Source organism: Cetorhinus maximus, chromosome 9 (genome assembly GCF_964194155.1).
Source record: "Cetorhinus maximus chromosome 9, sCetMax3.hap1.1, whole genome shotgun sequence".
NCBI classification, from domain to species: domain Eukaryota; kingdom Metazoa; phylum Chordata; class Chondrichthyes; order Lamniformes; family Cetorhinidae; genus Cetorhinus; species Cetorhinus maximus.
In genome coordinates this window covers 53,179,418-53,196,719 of record NC_135887.1, presented here as the reverse complement: position 1 = coordinate 53,196,719, position 17,302 = coordinate 53,179,418, and the positions used below count along the sequence as shown (strand labels likewise).

Sequence of the window (17,302 nt, the reverse complement as noted above, 5' to 3'; positions counted from 1 at the left end):
AATAATTTATATAAATTTTTCTTTTCCCACCTATTTCCATTATTTTTAAATCTATAACTATAATACCCTGTCAGTCTTTCCACCCCACACCCACTAGAGCTGTACCTTGAGTGTCCTGCCATACATTCTTAATTAGCACATTTTCTTAGATAATATCACCACCTTTAACACCTCTTTGTTCCTTTTGTCTGTGACATCTTTTGATTATCTGCTCCTATCACTGCTTGCTTGTCCCTACAACCACCCCCCCCAACTTCTCTCCCCCCACCCCACCACCCCCCTCCCCCCCAACCTTAAACCAGCTTATATTTCACCCCCCTCCTAACTTTACTCAGTTCTGCCGAAGGGTCATGAGGACTCAAAACGTCAACTCTTTTCTTCTCCGCCGATGCTGCCAGACCTGCTGAGTTTTTCCAGGTAATTCTGTTTTTGTTTCCAACAGGCTATGTCTAGAATGGGGCAACAATATAAACACAACAGGATGGTTGAGACTGTTCTGACACTCAAAACAAGTACAGACGCCTTTAATTAACACACAAAAACAATTTGGACCCTATTTACTAACTAGTTGTAGTTCAGTGGTAGCACTGTCACCTCAGTGTCAGATGGCCGTGGGTTCAAGTTCCACTCCAGACACCTGAGCACCTATTCCAGGCTGATAGTCCAGTGCAATGCTGAGGGAGTCCTGCACCATTGGAGGTACCATCTTTCAGTTGAGACATTTGAGTACGCTCTGTACTCTGCCTATTATGAACAACCAAATTAGTTCAACCAGCCTGCAAAACAAAATACCTACTGTTAGATATGATTCTATGATTGGGCAGCACTTGGGTGCACTAACAACTAATTAAAGATAATGTGTCGAGCTCGTAATGTAGCTCATTTGTGCTCACTAGAAGTGATACTCAGGGACCCAGTTTCTGCAAACAAAAGAAATATGTTCAAGCCTTGCACTTTTTTTGAATTACCCAGGTGCTTGGGGAGCCTGTAGTTCCCCACTCTTTTCTCAATTGAAAAGCGTTGGCCAATCAGAGTTGACTTGCCAACCAATCAGGACCCTTTTCACCTGTAGCATAAATTGTTGAGATCATTTGAAAGTTGGTATTCTTGTGTTTGTCCTGATGATTCTTCTCAGTAATATTATTACACTGCTTTTTGTGAGAGCTTCCTGTTCACAACTGGGTTACCGTGTTTCTTACATTACAACAGTGACTACACTTGGAATGTTCTAAGGTCATGAAAAGCGCTATATAAATGAAAATCATTCTTTTCATATCGTTAGTTGAAATGGTAATTCACTGCCTAAAGCACCAACTCGAGCCTAAAATGACACCAGAATTTATATAAGCAAATGCAATTTTGCCTCAGTAACACAGGCTTGAGGTGTAACAGTGCAGACTGTACCTCCAGCATAGTGTGTGGGAATGTCCTAAGATAAAGGATGCCCAGGGGCCAAGGTTATGATTTCAGGCACCTTTTGTACTTCAGTCTGTGAGGTAGCCGTTCCCTCCAGTCCTGCATGGACGCCCTGAGCCAATGAGGTATTCAACACAGTTAGAGAGTGCAGAGTAGGTTGAGAATACAAACTGTCTGACAGCCACATGAAGCATCTCGGTGCCAAGTTCAAATAGGCAGCCATCCCAATACAGCTGAGCAATGAATGGCACTGCAGGTAATGCAATTGGCACAGAAGGAGAGGCCACACCAGGGGAACAAACATTCCCACATCTCCCAGAGGTTCTGGTGTTCCACCAACCTTATGGTCGAAAAACCGGAAAATCCTCCTAGAATTCCAGGCCCTGAGCACTGAGGAGGCTGAATGTTACTAAACCTGTCTGATAAATTTCCATTTGAACCCGGCAAACCAGTTAATCAGGAAATGACTTGAGACAGTGTTCGTTTTATGTGACTTATGTGAATTGAAATTATGGGCTTGAAATCCTAAACAATGTACCTTCGCACCTCATTAGCTTTCTGTGCAACCATATCCAAAATTGTACCTTTGATCACAAATCATGGAGGGCACCATCTTTAAAGGCTGTACCGGGATAACAACAACTTGCATTTGTATAGCGCTGTTAATCCAGTAAAATGTCCTGGGGTGCTTCACAGGTGCATTATCAATCAAAAATCTGACACTGAGCCACAGCAGGAGATATTAGACCAGGTGACCAAATGCATGGTCAAAGAGATCATTTTTAAGGAGTGAAGGAGAAGAGAGAGGTAGTGAGCTGGAGAGGCTTGGATGGGCTGATGTTTATGAGGGTGGTAGGTGGGAGCTGACCAGGAGAGTGTGGAGTCTGGAAAGTGTCAAATTCGGTGTCATTTCCACCAGGACCAACCACATGAGCTGCCACTTCTGAGGGAAAGGATGCTCCCAGATTCCCCCTCCACCTGCAACACCAAAGGTCCATGTGTCTTCTGGCCTTGCCGCTTGAACCACGGTCTCCGCTGTGGTTAGTGTCAGCAGCGCATGAGCAAGGCCCCTCCATGTGGATTCTGGGGCCTGGATACAGTTAAATGTAGCCCATGTAATTCTGTACCAATGTTTGTTGTGTGCATTTAATTGATACATTTTTGTTGTAAGCCTTGTTCCAATATTCAGTGAGAGGGCAGGTTAATGTGAGGACTGGTCCATGTTGCTAACAGGATGCTCTCTCCCTCTCTCTCTAGGCCATGAAGGTCCTTTCTAAAAAGAAGTTGATGAAGCAGTATGGATTTCCACGTAAGTGTACCCTGGAAACATTCCCAGATCCCGCTCAGCTCGGATTTATCAATTAGATTTCATTCAGACAAAATTTGCGTAATTCTAGGTATTTGGTTTTTAGATTGCAGCACTTAGCTCACAAATGGGCCGATGTCACATAACAGGATCAATGGGCCTTTCAGGTTGCTTATTCCGAGCATGTATTTCTGCTAATATCTGTCGCTGAGTGTGGGAGTACCTGATCATTTAGACCATAAGGCCATAAGACATAGGAGCTGAAATTAGGCCATTCGGCCCATCAAGTCTGCTCCGCCATTCAATCATGGCTGATAGGTTTTTCAATACCATTCTCCCGCCTTCTCCCCGTAACCTTTGATCCCCTTACCAATCAAGAACCTATCTATCTCGGTCTTAAATACACTCAATGACCTGGCCTCCACAGCCTTCTGTGGCAATGAATTCCATAGATTCATCACTCTCTGGCTAAAGAGTTTCTCCTCATCTCTGTTCTAAAAGGTCTTCCCTTTACTCTGAGGCTGTGCCCTCGGGTCCTAGTCTCTCCTACTAATGGAAACATCTTCCACACGTCCACTCTATCCAGGCCTTTCAGTATTCTGTAAGTTTCAATCAGATCCCCCCTCATCCTTCTAAACTCCATCGAGTATAGACCCAGAGTCCTCAAACGTTCCTCATATGTTAATCCTTTCATCCCTGGGATCATTCTCGTGAACCTCCTCTGGACCCTCTCCAGGGCCAGCACATCCTTCCTGAGATACAGGGCACAAAATTTCTCACAATATTCTAAATGTGGTCTGACCAGAGCCTTATAAAGCCTCAGCAGCACATCCCTGCTTTTGTATTCTAGTCCTCTTGAAATAAATGCCAACATTGCATTTGCTTTCCTAACTACTGCGTCAACCTACATGTTAACCTTAAGAGAATTCTGGACTAGGACTCCCAAGTCCCTTTGCACTCCAGATTTCTGAATTCTCTCCCCATTTAGAAAATAGTCTATGCCACTATTCTTCCTACCAAAGTGCATGACCTCACACTTCCCCACGTTGTATTCCATCTGCCACTTCTTTGCCCATTCTCCTAACCTGTCCAAATCCTTCTGCAACCTCCCCGCCTCCTCAATACTACCTGTCTCTCCACCTATCTTTGTATCATCTGCAAACTTAGCCAGGATGCCCTCAGTTCCTTCATCTAGATCATTAATGTATAAAGTGAAAAGTTGTGGTCCCAACACTGACCCCTGCGGAACTCCACTAGTCACCGGCCGACATCCTGAGAAGGACCCCCTTATCCCCACTCTCTGCCTCCTGCCAGACAGCCAGTCTACTATTCATGCTAGTACCTTGCCTCTAACACCATGGGCTCTTATCTTACTGAGCAGCCTCCTGTGCGACACCTTGTCAAAGGCCTTCTGGAAGTCCAAGTAGATAACATCCATTGGCTCTCCTTTGTCTAACCTACTCGTTGCCTCCTCAAAGAATTCTAACAGATTTGTCAGGCATGAACTCCCCTTGATGAAACCATGCTGACTTTGCCCGATTTTACCATGCACTTCCAAGTATTCTGAAATCTCATCCTGAATAATGGACTCTAAAATCTTACCAACGACCGAGGTCAGGCTAATCGGCCTGTAATTTCCTGTCTTTTCCCTCATTCCCTTCTTAAACAGGGGGGTTACATTAGCAATTTTCCAGTCATCTGGGACCCTCCCTGACTCTAGTGATTCCTGAAAGATCACCACTAACGCCTCCACTATCTCTTCAGCTATCTCCTTCAGAACTCTGGGGTGTAATCCATCTGGTCCAGGTGATTTATCCACCTTCAGACTTTTCAGTTTTCCTAGCACCTTCTCCTTGATAATGGCCACCATACTCACCTCTGCCCTCCGACTCTCTTGAACTTTGGGGATGTCACTCGTGTCTTCCACTGTGAAGACTGACGCAAAGTACCTATTCAGTTCCTCCGCCATTTCTTTGTTCCCCACTACTACTTCTCCAGCGTCATTTTCCAGCGGCCCAATGTCCACTTTTGCCTCTCTCTTATCCTTTATATATCTAAAAAAACTCTTGCAATCTTCTTTTATATTACTGGCTAGTTTACCCTCATATTTAATCTTCTCCCTCCTTATTTCTTTTTTAGTTGTCCTCTGTTGGTCTTTGTAGGCTTCCCAATCCCCTGGTTTCCCACTGCTCTTCGCCGCATTGTGTGCTTTCTCTTTAGCTTTTATGCTGTCCCTGACTTCCCTTGTCAGCCATAGTTGCCTCGTCCTCCCTTTAGTATGCTTCTTCTTCCTAGGGATGAATTTTTGCTGTGTCTCCCAAATTACTCCCAGAAACTCCTGCCATTGCATTTCCACTGTCTTTCCTGCTAGGCTCATCTCCCAGTCAATTCTGGCCAGGTCCTCCCTCATCCCTCTGTAGTTGCCTTTATTCAACTGTAATACCGTTACATCTGATTCCAGCTTTTTCCTCTCAAATTGCAGGGTAAATTCTATCATATTATGGTCACTTCCTCCTAAGGGTTCCTTCACCTTAAGCTCCCTTATCAAATCTGCCTCATTGCACATCACTAAATTTAGAATTGCCTGTTCCCTAGTGGGCTCCACCACAAGCTGCTCCAAAAAGCCATCTCGTAGACATTCCACAAATTCCCTTTCTTGGGATCCACTACCAACCTGATTTTCCCAGTCCACCTGCATATTGAAATTCCCAATGATCACTGTAACCTTGACTTTTTTACACACCTTTTCTATCTCCTGGTGTATCTTGTGCCACACATCCCGACTACTGTTCGGAGGCCTGTACATAACTCCCATTATGGTTTTTTTACCTTTGCGGTTCCTCAACTGTACCCACACAGATTCTACATCATCTGACCCTACATCATTTTTTGCTATCGATTTAATTTCATTTCTTACTAACAAAGCAACCCCACTCCCTCTGCCAACCTGCCTATCTTTTCGATAGGATGTATATCCTTGGATATTTAGCTCCCAGTCCTGATCCCCTTGCAGCCATGTCTCCGTGATGCCCACCACATCATACCTGCCAATTTCAATCTGTGCCACAAGCTCATTGACCTTATTTCGTATACTGTGTGCATTCAGATACAACACCTTTAGTCCTGTATTTCCCGTCCCCTTTCTCATTGTCGTCCCTTTATCTGATGTGCTTGAAGTTAGATTCCTAGCCCTTTCCAAACACTCTGTCCTATTTTGTGTTCTGGAGACTTCAATAGCCTCTCCTGAGCTCTCCTTCCTTTTCAATTTTTTCATAATTCTCCATGAAGTTGAATCCACCCCCCAACATGCTAACCTGCTGCTTTGTTTCCCATTAGTCATACTTCTTGGAGTTTTACCCTTCCCTCCCCCACCACTTTCTAGTTTAAAGTCCTGTTGACCACCCTTTTTGCTAGAACATTGGTCCCAGATCAGTTCAGGTGGAGAACGGTACAGATCCCTCCTGTTCCAATACTGTTGCCAGTGCCCCACGAAATGGAACCCCTCTTTCCCGCACCACTCCTTTAACCACGTGTTTACTTCCCTTATTCTCGCGTCCCTATGCCAATTTGCATGTGGCTCGGGTAGTAATCCAGAGATTATAACCCTTGAGGACCTGTTCTTTAATTTAGTTCCTAGTTCCCGATAATCCCCAAACAGGTCCTCTTTCCTAGTCTTACCTATGCTATTTGTCCCGACGTGGATCACAACAACTGGATCCTCCCCTCCCTCTCCAATATCCTTTCAAGCCAATCAGAGATGTCCCTCACCCTGGCACCGGGCAGGGAACATACCATAAGGGACTCTCGATCCTGCTTACAAAGGAAGCTATCAATTCCCCTAATTATAGAATCCCCTACAACTACCACTTGTCTTTTTGCTCCCCCCTCTTGAATGGCCTCCTGTGCCACGGTGCCGTGGTCAGCTGGCTCATCCTCCCTACAGCCCTCTTCCTCATCCACACAGGGAGCAAGTACCTCGTACCTGTTGGACAAGGTCAAGAGCTGAGGCTCCTCTGTTCCTGAACACAGGATCCCTCTACTTGCCTCACTCGCAGTCACACCCTGCTGACCCTGACCACTAACCGGACTTGAGGTACTTAATCTACCGGGTGTGACCGCCTCCTGATACAAAGCGTTCAGGTAACTCTCCTCCTCCCAGATGTGCCGCAGCGTCCGGAGCTCCTTGGAGACAAGGCCGTGAATCCCCGAGGTAAGCTGGATTTATACTCACCGCTCTGGTGCTCCTCCCTCCGAGTCTGCTCCCTGGAGACAAGGCCGCGAATCCCCGATGTAAGCTAGATTTATACTCACCGCTCCAGTGCTCCTCCCTCCGAGTCTGCTCCCAGGATTTACTCACCAATCAGCTGCTTTTTCTTTAAAATCCACTTTCAGAAGAGTGTCCCTCGCAGGTCTGGTGCACTCCTGAAGGCCTCTTCCTCTCTCTCTCTTTTTTTTAGGTTTCTGACAAGTTCAGGAATAATGTAAAATCCTGTCAGTCTGATAACGGGCCCAACACCAAAACATGGACACGCACGACTCGGTCACACCATGAAGAACCCTTCAAACCACTAAAAACATCAGTTAGTAACCAGTCACATGGTGAATATCTAGTCAAACCACAAGTAACTAGTCTCACCGCCAATAATCAGCCATGAATGAGTAACTAGCCAGAGTAATCAGTTTCACTGTGAGTAAACAGTCATTTCACAAGTAAGCAGACACCGAAAATGTATTTGCTTTTTTTTAATCCAAAGTTTTTATTATGAGCTCTACCACTGTTTTGTAGAGTAGACGGGAAGCGGTTCTGCCCAGAGTAGGCTGCAGTGGAATTATTCTGTTTAAATTCAGTAAAACAATTCCCTGGAGTGAGGATAGTGTTGTATAGATTTTATTTTGTGTCATTATGTGATTAGAAGGCACGCTGATTAAACCGAGTGATTCTGATCAGGCCTGCTCTTCTGAACCCTTCACCTCATTCTGTAGATAAGAACTTTAATCTTCAAACCAAGCTTCAGCCCATCTCGTGTGAACTCAGACTGCTTTCAAAAAGAAGGAAGGAACTTTCATTTATATAGCACCTTTCCCATCTCTCATAAGTCTGGGTTTTTCTATCCAGTGAGCAGGTGCTGTGGGTGGATATGGAAGAGGGTGTATCTTCCACTGTCACCCAGTCCAGTGGGCTCACAGCAATTTAACATCTGTTGGGATGTTAATTACCTTGAGGTGAGACCTTCGCCTCCATCTGAGGAGGAAGTACCACCTCCAAGAGCTACCAGCCAATCAGATGGCTAGCAGCTCGCTGGTCCCTGCAGTGCCACCGGCAGTGGTGGCCGCTACAGGGACTGCAGCTAATCTCCAACAACATTCATCACTGGAGCCAAATGCAAGGTAAGTAGGGGATGGTATTGCTGAGATCAAGCTAGCAGGCCCAGGTGAGGAGGATTTGGGGGCCGGGGTGGCTAGGGCAGGGTGGGTGGGGAGAAATGGGGGAGTGTCTGGAGCTGGGGAGGAGCCTCCGATTGAAACTTGGGTCCCATAAAGGTGGCAGCATGCCCCCTTTCCTGCCCAAATCCTGGGCAGTGTTAGCTGCCAGGTTTTCCCCCCATTGCTGGCATTAGCCAGCCGCCCGTGAAATAGTGTCGGAGGTGGGAAGTGGCTCTTAAGTGGGCATTATCTGACCACTTAACAACCTTAATTTGTACAACGGTGGGCAGCCCACCCGACACTTCCCCCACCACTTGTAAACTTGTGGTGAGGGCAAGGACAGGCGGGTAAGTGCTGGGAAAGGTGCCTATGGTATTTTATGGGCCTCCCACTGTCTGCAAACACGCCCGCAGGGGAGTGTGAGATTCTGTCACTGCGTCAAAATCCTAGAATCCCACCTCCCTAACAGCACTGTGGGTGTACCTACACCACATGGACTGCAGCGATTCAAGAAGGCAGCTCACCACCACCTTCTCAAGGGAAATTAGGGATGGGCAATAAATGCTGACCTAACCAGTGATGCCCACATCCTGTGAATGAATTAAAAAAATTTAGATATAGGGCAGGCTGAATCAAATCTCCTATACAGGGAAGATGCTCAGACTGTCAACAGGAGCGACTGCTGCCCCTAAACCCAAGAAGATATATATGCAGACTCAAATTCGTAACATAACCTCAGCTGGTGTTTCAGTGCAGTACTGAGGAAGTGCGGCACTGTCGGAGGTGCCATCTGTGCCATCCGGTGGTGGTGAAAAACACTATATAATGCAGCTTTTTCTTTTAGATAACTTAAAGAAGGAATGATTCAGAAGGACTCTGGGCTGTTGTCGATCCATGTTTCCGTATGCATTTCTCCACTGTCACATCCACCTCAGATTCAGTAATGGAGAATATGTTAAAGTGAAAGCTAATAGACGATTACTGCTATCTTGGAACTGTGCAGCCTGTTTTGTTTTGACCTTCCTGCTGGATGGGTTGTCATTGCACAACTCCATATGCATTGTTCAAAGTTTAACCTTCAGACAGCTGCCAACCTTTGAGCTGGGATGAATAGCAATTGTGATCAAATTGCAATCTCTATCATTAACAAACAGAGCACAGCTTGAAATCTATACTGACCCCTGATGAAAGTGTTCCATTATTCAGCATCAATATCAGTCAGCAAAGGAATCACATAAAATGCACTTTAAAAATTCTTAAATTGTGCTGCCAACTCCAAACATTACTTTAGATTTATATTAAAAAAATTGGCTCCTCACCACCTCACACACAAGATTGATGTAAAGAGATAAAAGTGAAGTGGGTTTAGGAATTTGCACCCAGAACTGTCACACACTTCCCCACTTGGCCATGTCTGTTGGCCTCTGAACTGGCACCTTAGCCCACAGGCCACTGAGCTGGAAACAAAGCTACACTGGGCCATTCTGATAGAGGGGGAGAGCGAGACCCCAGAACTCAGCATGGGTCATAGCGCATAACTGGTGATAGTGAACCAGAACCCATTCGGGAAAGGAAATTGTGCAGAGGGGATGTCAACTTATCATCATACGCTTCCCAGCTGGGATTTCATCCCAGTGTCAGGAATAAACACCTAGCAGTGAGACAGGGAGAGGGAACAGCCCCATCGAGGCAGGCAACAGAAAATAAAATGATCACGTTAACAAGGAAGTGAAGTGTTGCAGGCTGAAGTGAAACCTTTCTGAACTATCTGGATCTTGGAAATTGTTTTTAATTCACTCACAGGATGTGGGTGTCACTGGCTGGGCCAGCATTCATTGCCCATCCCTAATTGCCCTTGAGAAGGTGGTGGCAAGCTGCCTTCTTGAACCGCTGCAGTCCATGTGGTGTAGGTACACCCACAGTGCTAGCTACCTGAGATAATTTCACAGCCTGGTTTCACTGTCCTGTTCAACCCTGCCCACGGTGCATTTGTCACTGTAAATATCTACACACAAGACATCATGCTGGGGAGGAAGGATTATAAAACTGGCTTGTGTTTCCACTCACAGTATCAAATTATCCAGGAATTCTGTTCACCTTTCGATGTAGCAGCCTATTCAATGACCTTTTCTTCTATAGAAATCCATGAGGTCTGACTTTACTGACCTTTGCCCTTGGAATGTCTGAGTGCAAAGGTCAGGAAGAGTCCCCGTTCCATTTCTATTGTCCCAGGATTTCCAGGCCTACGTGGGTCTGTGTTTGCAGTAGATACACGATATAGGTAGTCACTTTTATGGGATGTGGGTGTCGTTGGCTAGGCCAGCATTTATTGCCCACCCCTAATTGCCCTTCAGGGGACATTTCAGAGTTAATCACATTGCTGTGCTGGAAATCTGCCATCCTTATCTGGTCTGGAGTCATGTAGGTCAGACCAGGTAAGGACAGCAGATTTCCTTCCGTAAAGGACATTAGTGAACCACATGGGTTTTTACGACAGTCGACAATAGTTCATGGTCATTGTCAGACTTTTAATTCCAGATTTTTATTGAATTCAAATTTTACCATATTCCGTGGTGGGATTCTGACCCAGGTCCCCAGAACATTGCCCTGGGTCTCTGGAATATTAGTCCATTAACAATATCACAATGCCACCACCTCCCTATAGAGAGGGAATTACCTGTTCCTCTCCATGATTTCCTGTTGGAAGAGCCATGGAGTTTCCAGACACGGGAATGCCAATTTTAACTCTGGGTGAGAGGTTAATGGTAGCCTCATGTTGATTCGCCAACAAAAGTCCTGGACCATTTAATTCCCAGACCTTGTTACCAAACACCAGGCCCAATCTCAAATGAATCTGGCAAGAATGGCATGGATAAGATCATAAGACATAGGAGCAGAAATTAGGCTATTCGGCCCATCGAGTCTGCTCCGCCATTCAATCATGGCTGATAAGTTTTTCAACCCCATTCTCCCCGTAACCTTTGATCCCCTTATCAATCAAGAACCTATCTATCTCGGTCTTAAATACACTCAATGACCTGGCCTCCACAGCCTTCTGTGGCAATGAATTCCATAGATTCACCACTCTCTGGCTAAAGAAGTTTCTCCTCATCTCTGTTCTAAAATGTCTTCCCTTTACTCTGAGGCTGTGCCCTCGGGTCCTAGTCTCTCCTACTAATGGAAACATCTTCCCCACGTCCACTCTATCCAGGCCTTTCAGTATTCTGTAAGTTTCACAGATCCCACCTCATCCTTCTAAACTCCATCGAGTATAGACCCAGAGTCCTTAAACATTCCTCATATGTTAAGCATTTCATTTCTGGGATCGTTCTCGTGAACCTCCTCTGGACCCTCTCCAGAGCCAGCACATCCTTCCTGAGATACAGGGCCCAAAATTGCTCACAATATTCTAAATGTGGTCTGACCAGAGCCTTATAAAGCCTCAGCAGCACATCCCTGCTTTTATATTCTAGTCCTCTCGAAATAAATGCCAACATTGCATTTGCCTTCCTAACTACCGACTCAACCTGCAAGTTAACCTTAAGAGAATCCTGGACTAGGACTCCCAAGTCCCTTTGCACTCCAGATTTCTGAATTCTCTCCCCATTTAGAAAATAGTCTATGCCTCTATTCTTCCTACCAAAGTGCATGACCTCACACTTCCCCACGTTGTATTCCATCTTCCACTTCTTTGCCCATTCTCCTAACCTGTCCAAATCCTTCTGCAGCCTCCCCGCCTCCTCAATACTACCTGTCCCTCCACCTATCTTTATATCATCTGCAAACTTAGCCAGGATGCCCTCAGTTCCTTCATCTAGATTATTAATGTATAAAGTGAAAAGTTGTGGTCCCAAAACTGACCCCTGCGGAACTCCACTAGTCACCGGCCGACATCCTGTGAAGGACCCCCTTATCCCCACTCTCTGCCTCCTGCCAGACAGCCAATCTTCTATCCATGCTAGTACCTTGCCTCTAACACCATGGGCTCTTACTGAGCAGCCTCCTGTGCGACACCTTGTCAAAGGCCTTCTGGAAGTCCAAGTAGATAATATCCATGGGCTCTCCTTTGTCTAACCTACTCGTTACCTCCTCAAAGAATTCTAACAGATTTGTCAGGCATGACCTCCCCTTGATGAAACCATGCTAACTTTGCCTGATTTTACCATGCACTTCCAAGTATTCTGAAATCTCATTCTTAATAATGGACTCTAAAATCTTACCAACGACCGAGGTCAGGCTAATCGACCTGTAATTTCCCGTCTTTTGCCTCACTCCCTTCTTAAACAGGGGGGTTACATTGGCGATTTTCCAGTCCTCTGGGACCCTCCCTGACTCTAGTGATTCCTGAAAGATCACCACTAACGCCTCCACTATCTCTTTGTTGACAGTTGGGAGTGGAGGGAGTGCGGAAGGAGACGTTGGCTCGGAGTTAGGGGATGGGGGGACACACGGGAAAGAGAGGTCCAAGGTTTCTTTGCGGGACCAGTCCTGGGTCACCTGGATCACCAGGAAATCTTTAGAAGCTCCTGGTCCTTCTCTGAGTCTGCTGCTCCTCGGCTCCCAGTGTTTTTGGGCAGGCTGTCACCGGATGGTGTGAACACACAACTCAGACAAAATGGCAACAGGGCCTGAATTAGATCATCCAACCCCAAATTATGCATAATGATGAGGCCCCTACCTGCCTGGAGTGAGCGCTCCATACGTCTCATGGCAGACTAGTCAGGAAAGTGAGATCTCATGGGATATAGGGGAAGGTGGCAGGTTGGATCCAAAATTGGCCCAGTGACAAGAAACAAAGGGTAATGTTGATGAATGTTTTTGTGAATAGAAAACCGTTTCCAGTGGTGTTCCACAGTGCTCAGTGAAGAGGATAGCTGTCAACTCCAGAATGATATCAATGGTTTGGTTGAGTGGGCAGAGAAGGGGCGATTGGAATTCAATCCAGAGAAGTGTGAAGTAATGCATTTGGGGAGGTCAAACAAAGCAAGAGAATACACAACACACGGGAAGTTATTGGGAGGGGTTGAGGAAGTGAGAGACCTTGGAGTGTATGTCCACAGGTCCCTGAAGGTGGCAGGACAGGTGGTCAAGGTTGTCAAGAAAGCATATGGAATGTTTTCCTTTATTGGGCGAGATATTGAAAGCAGGGATATAATGATGGAACTGTATAAAACGCTGGTTAGGCCACAGCTGGAATTTTGGTCACCACAATACAGGAAGGACACAATTACTTTGGAGAGAGTACAGAGGAGATTTACAAGAATTTACCGTAGTAATTCACAAGGCCTAAAAAAGATCTGAACTGATGTATTCTGAGGGTGTGGCACATTTCTTTTTGCTTGAACCTTACTCTTGCTAGAATGTAACCCATCTTTGTCTGCCCTGTAATCCAAATACCCTACTGAGCTTTGAAACATTTCACATTTGCGTGCCTTCACACGAACTCCATGCTTTTCCAAATGTCCGAGCCCCTTATTCAGTCTGTCATCATGGGCCTGCCTGTTTGGAGCTGAAAGGAGTATATTACCTACTCCCTGAATTCCTTCAAAATTTGAAACATTCTGGGGGCTGAAGAGACACCAAATGGCAGCCTCTGAAACAGAAATGTGTGTATTAATAGTCAAATATGACAAACTCATCGTCTAACTCAAGTTATAGATGGGCATTTGTCAGATCTAATTTTGAAAAATCTGGTCCCCTGGCAACATTGTGAACAGACCCTCCACGTTTGGCAAAGTTTCGGATGAATTACATTCCAGTACTTGATTTACAGTTACCATCTAATTCCCATATAATTTTACAATACCCATCTGACTTTGGTATTACCACCATGGGAGTAGCCCATTTGCTCTGTTCTACTTTGGAGATAATGGACTGAATCTTTCCATTGCTGGATCATTGGAGACCGGGCGTATGACTGAGATACACATCGGGACCCTGTGGAAGTCCTGACCTGCGGACCTCTGTGGGAATTGCCTGGAATGTTTCAACACTTGGGATGGGCAATTCACCTGCTTCTCCACGAATGTCTCCAACTCAGACGCTGAGCGGAAGATTTGGGCCAATGTTCTCAGTCGCACATCTTTTCAGCCCTTGCTCTACCTTCTCCTTTGGAGCATAGGGTACTAGTCAAGGCCTGCAATAAATTGATCATGTGTTCCTCTGAATGCTTATATCCTTGAATGGGGTTTCACTAAACACCTGAGGGTACTTGGCGATCACGTCATCTTGCGTTGTGAATTTCACTTCTAGGTGAAAAAGCTCATTCCAGTTTCACTTAAATGCTGCTAACCATTTTCTCCCTATCAAGGCTGATGTTTCACCTTTCAGCACAGTGATGCTCCTTGTATATGATTGGAACAGACACACTCCGCATTATGGGGATTTTCTTTCCTCCATAACTTCGTAATTCTCTGCCTGATTTCTCCCAGCTGATGTTGACTTAACTTTTCACAGTATAGTGATTCAAGAATCACGCTGACTGATACACTTATGTTGTCCTCCATGTTTACCAGAGCTCCCTCCAATGTAACCTGGGCTACAATGCGCTGTGAGCTTCCACTGGATATCCTTGTGCTTCAGAGTGTATGGATTTCAACCAGTTCCTCATAGACCTACTGCTGTTCAACAACCATATGCAGTGTCTGCCGTTTCCTCTGACCAGCGTTTTCTCCGTTTACATTCTTTCGATTTGCTTTGGCAAGATGATGCTTCTCCTTGCAGCTGTCGCACTCAGCCTTCACAAGTGGACAATTCTGCACCCAATGTTGGCCTAAGCACTGGTAGCAGGACTTTATCTTACCTCTGCGACTACTATCTGCCATTGTTGGGGTCTTCTGCTTAGCTCCAGCTTATTTACTTCAGTAGACGACTGGCAACTGTTAACTCTGATTTATCTTGAGTCACATTCCACTGTGTCCATAGACAATACTGTTTGACAAGTTATGTCGAAAGTTAACTTTTGCAATGTCAGCAACCTACAGCAAATGCATTCACTTTTAAAACTGTACTCAAATCTGTCCCACAATGCTCTCTCTTGAAATTCTGCAAAATGACAATGAATGGACAGCTTTTTCAAAGCCATGATAAACTCTCCAATGTCCTCGCTGGGCAACTAATTCCTTGTTCCAAACCAATAGTTTTCAGCATCTCCAATGGCTGTAGTGCTGCTCAAACTTATACAAATTGTCCGACAGCGGCAAGACTTTGGGCTTAGCAGGGGTGAGCAAATTCTTGAGAATTTCATACACTTCTGTGCTTGCTTCCATTAAAATTGTCACCCTTTTCCTTTCCCCTACTGCCTTGATTAACAGCCAGATCACCAGGAACATCGCGGATACTATTACAGTGAAAAACACCTCTAGCCGCTCCACATACACACCAAAAGACTCTCCCAGTCGCCCAATAATACATGTTAATTCATCCATCTTCAAAGGTCAGTCCGCCCATATGTACAAACAGCCTTTTCTCTTAGACTGGATTTTTAAGCCTATTTCTCACCAAACAAAACTTACAGTTCCCCTGCTGGTTTGCTGGAAGCTTCTCCAACTGAAATTTGTTCTGCTAGGGAAATTCACAATCCCACCTTATTGTCAGATTGTGATACCTTTGCAGGACAGAAACACTGATGCATGCACATGGAGTTTAAGTACGTAGCTGAACTAGTTTAATCCGGTTTTGATTTATATACACACATAAACAAGTGGCCACAAGATGGTGCTGTTACAAACAGAATGATGGAAATGTACAGCAGGTCAGTCAGTGTCTGGAAAAGAGCATTGGACAAATGTTTTGGAGTAGGGTCGCAGCCATTAGCAGAGTGAAGTAGAAGAATCATAGCTGCTTCAGCCTATTAGGCCTGGTGACCTTTGTTCTCCTGCCAAGTCAGACCATGCGATGAGAGCTCAGCTTTGCAAAATGAAACCTGTGATTCCATATTCGTAGCTTTCAGATTGGTCCCATTGCACTGCATAACCTGTAAACTACTCCTACTATTCCTAGACTGGATTTGAGTCACCCTGTGTTGAAGAATGCTCATTAAGATTATTACTTTCATTTGAGATGATGCTTCATTCCTTGCCCTGGATTCCAGGTCGTCCTCCTCCTCGAGGATCGAAGCCCCCATCTGGAGAACAGCCAAAGGCCCCAGCGCCCCTGGAGAGAGTCTACCAGGAGATAGCCATACTGAAGAAACTTGACCATCCCAACATTGTCAAGCTGGTAGAGGTGAGTTGACTAGTTATCAAGCTGCATGCAACAAAAGACAGCAGTGTTTTATTATCATACTGAGCTCAGCAAAATAGAACTGGTTTTTGAGCTTGTCCAGCTGATTTTACGTGACAATCCCAAAAGATTGCCTAATACGCAAATTGGTTTAATTTTATGAGACGAATAGCAAAGTACATTTGGCAACGTCAACTGCCAAGACATCTGGGGAGTCACAGATTCTGATCTCCCATCCCCTCCCTCCCTCCTGAGTAATGTGACTGCCCAATTCTGCTGTCACTGATTCATCGTCAAGTACGTCAGACCTCCCCAGCGTTCCCTTTAAATAATTTCCAGTTAGTAACTCTCTGACTTACACTATTTTTTATTAGCCCGGTTAATCACATCATTTAATTATTTAAGCTCACACTCCCTGTCAGCTTTGTTATTGCCAGTTAGACAACATAAGGAACACCCACCAGAATACAGCTCCTGTGTCACGGTTTCTGCTTTAGCTCAGCTTTTACACTGAACTCTGGGCTGTCTCTGCCTGATCTACAGTCTTCTGCACTAGGCAGTCGATGAGTTAACGTAAATCTTTGGACTCGTGTTAAAAAAATAGTTAAGCTTGGGTGCCAATTTGTTGCAGTAGTCATTTTAATTCCAGCTGATGGATCTCAGAGTTATTTCATATTTCTGTTCAGTCAGAGGATGCTAGCTGCACATGTTACTCATGTAGCTTTTACTTTGTGCGTCTAACCTGTAAATTCAGCTTTTGATCGCCACTGAGAGGGTTTTTCAACACAATAACCATTCCCTTTTGTGGAAAGGTGACACAGTAGCTCACAGAGAGAACAACCTGATTGCTTATCATGGTTTTCTGCTAGTTCCTGTACTATATTGTGGCTGCATTTGCTTGTGTGGGCAATCTGAGATGATACATTCTTTATG

The 17,302-nt window shown here is 45.3% G+C and overlaps 1 protein-coding gene across 5 annotated transcripts in view; it reads left to right on the top strand.

Moving 5' to 3' along the window:
- Nucleotides 1-17,302, top strand: part of camkk1a (calcium/calmodulin-dependent protein kinase kinase 1, alpha a) — a 218,979-nt gene that overhangs the window by 136,039 nt on the left and 65,638 nt on the right. For all 5 annotated transcript variants that reach the window (XM_078548728.1, XM_078548729.1, XM_078548730.1 and 2 more), the window contains 2 exons: nucleotides 2,674-2,725; nucleotides 16,239-16,372. In XM_078548728.1, coding sequence (XP_078404854.1) covers nucleotides 2,674-2,725; nucleotides 16,239-16,372 — 186 coding nt within the window. The remainder of the gene's footprint in view (nucleotides 1-2,673; nucleotides 2,726-16,238; nucleotides 16,373-17,302) is intronic.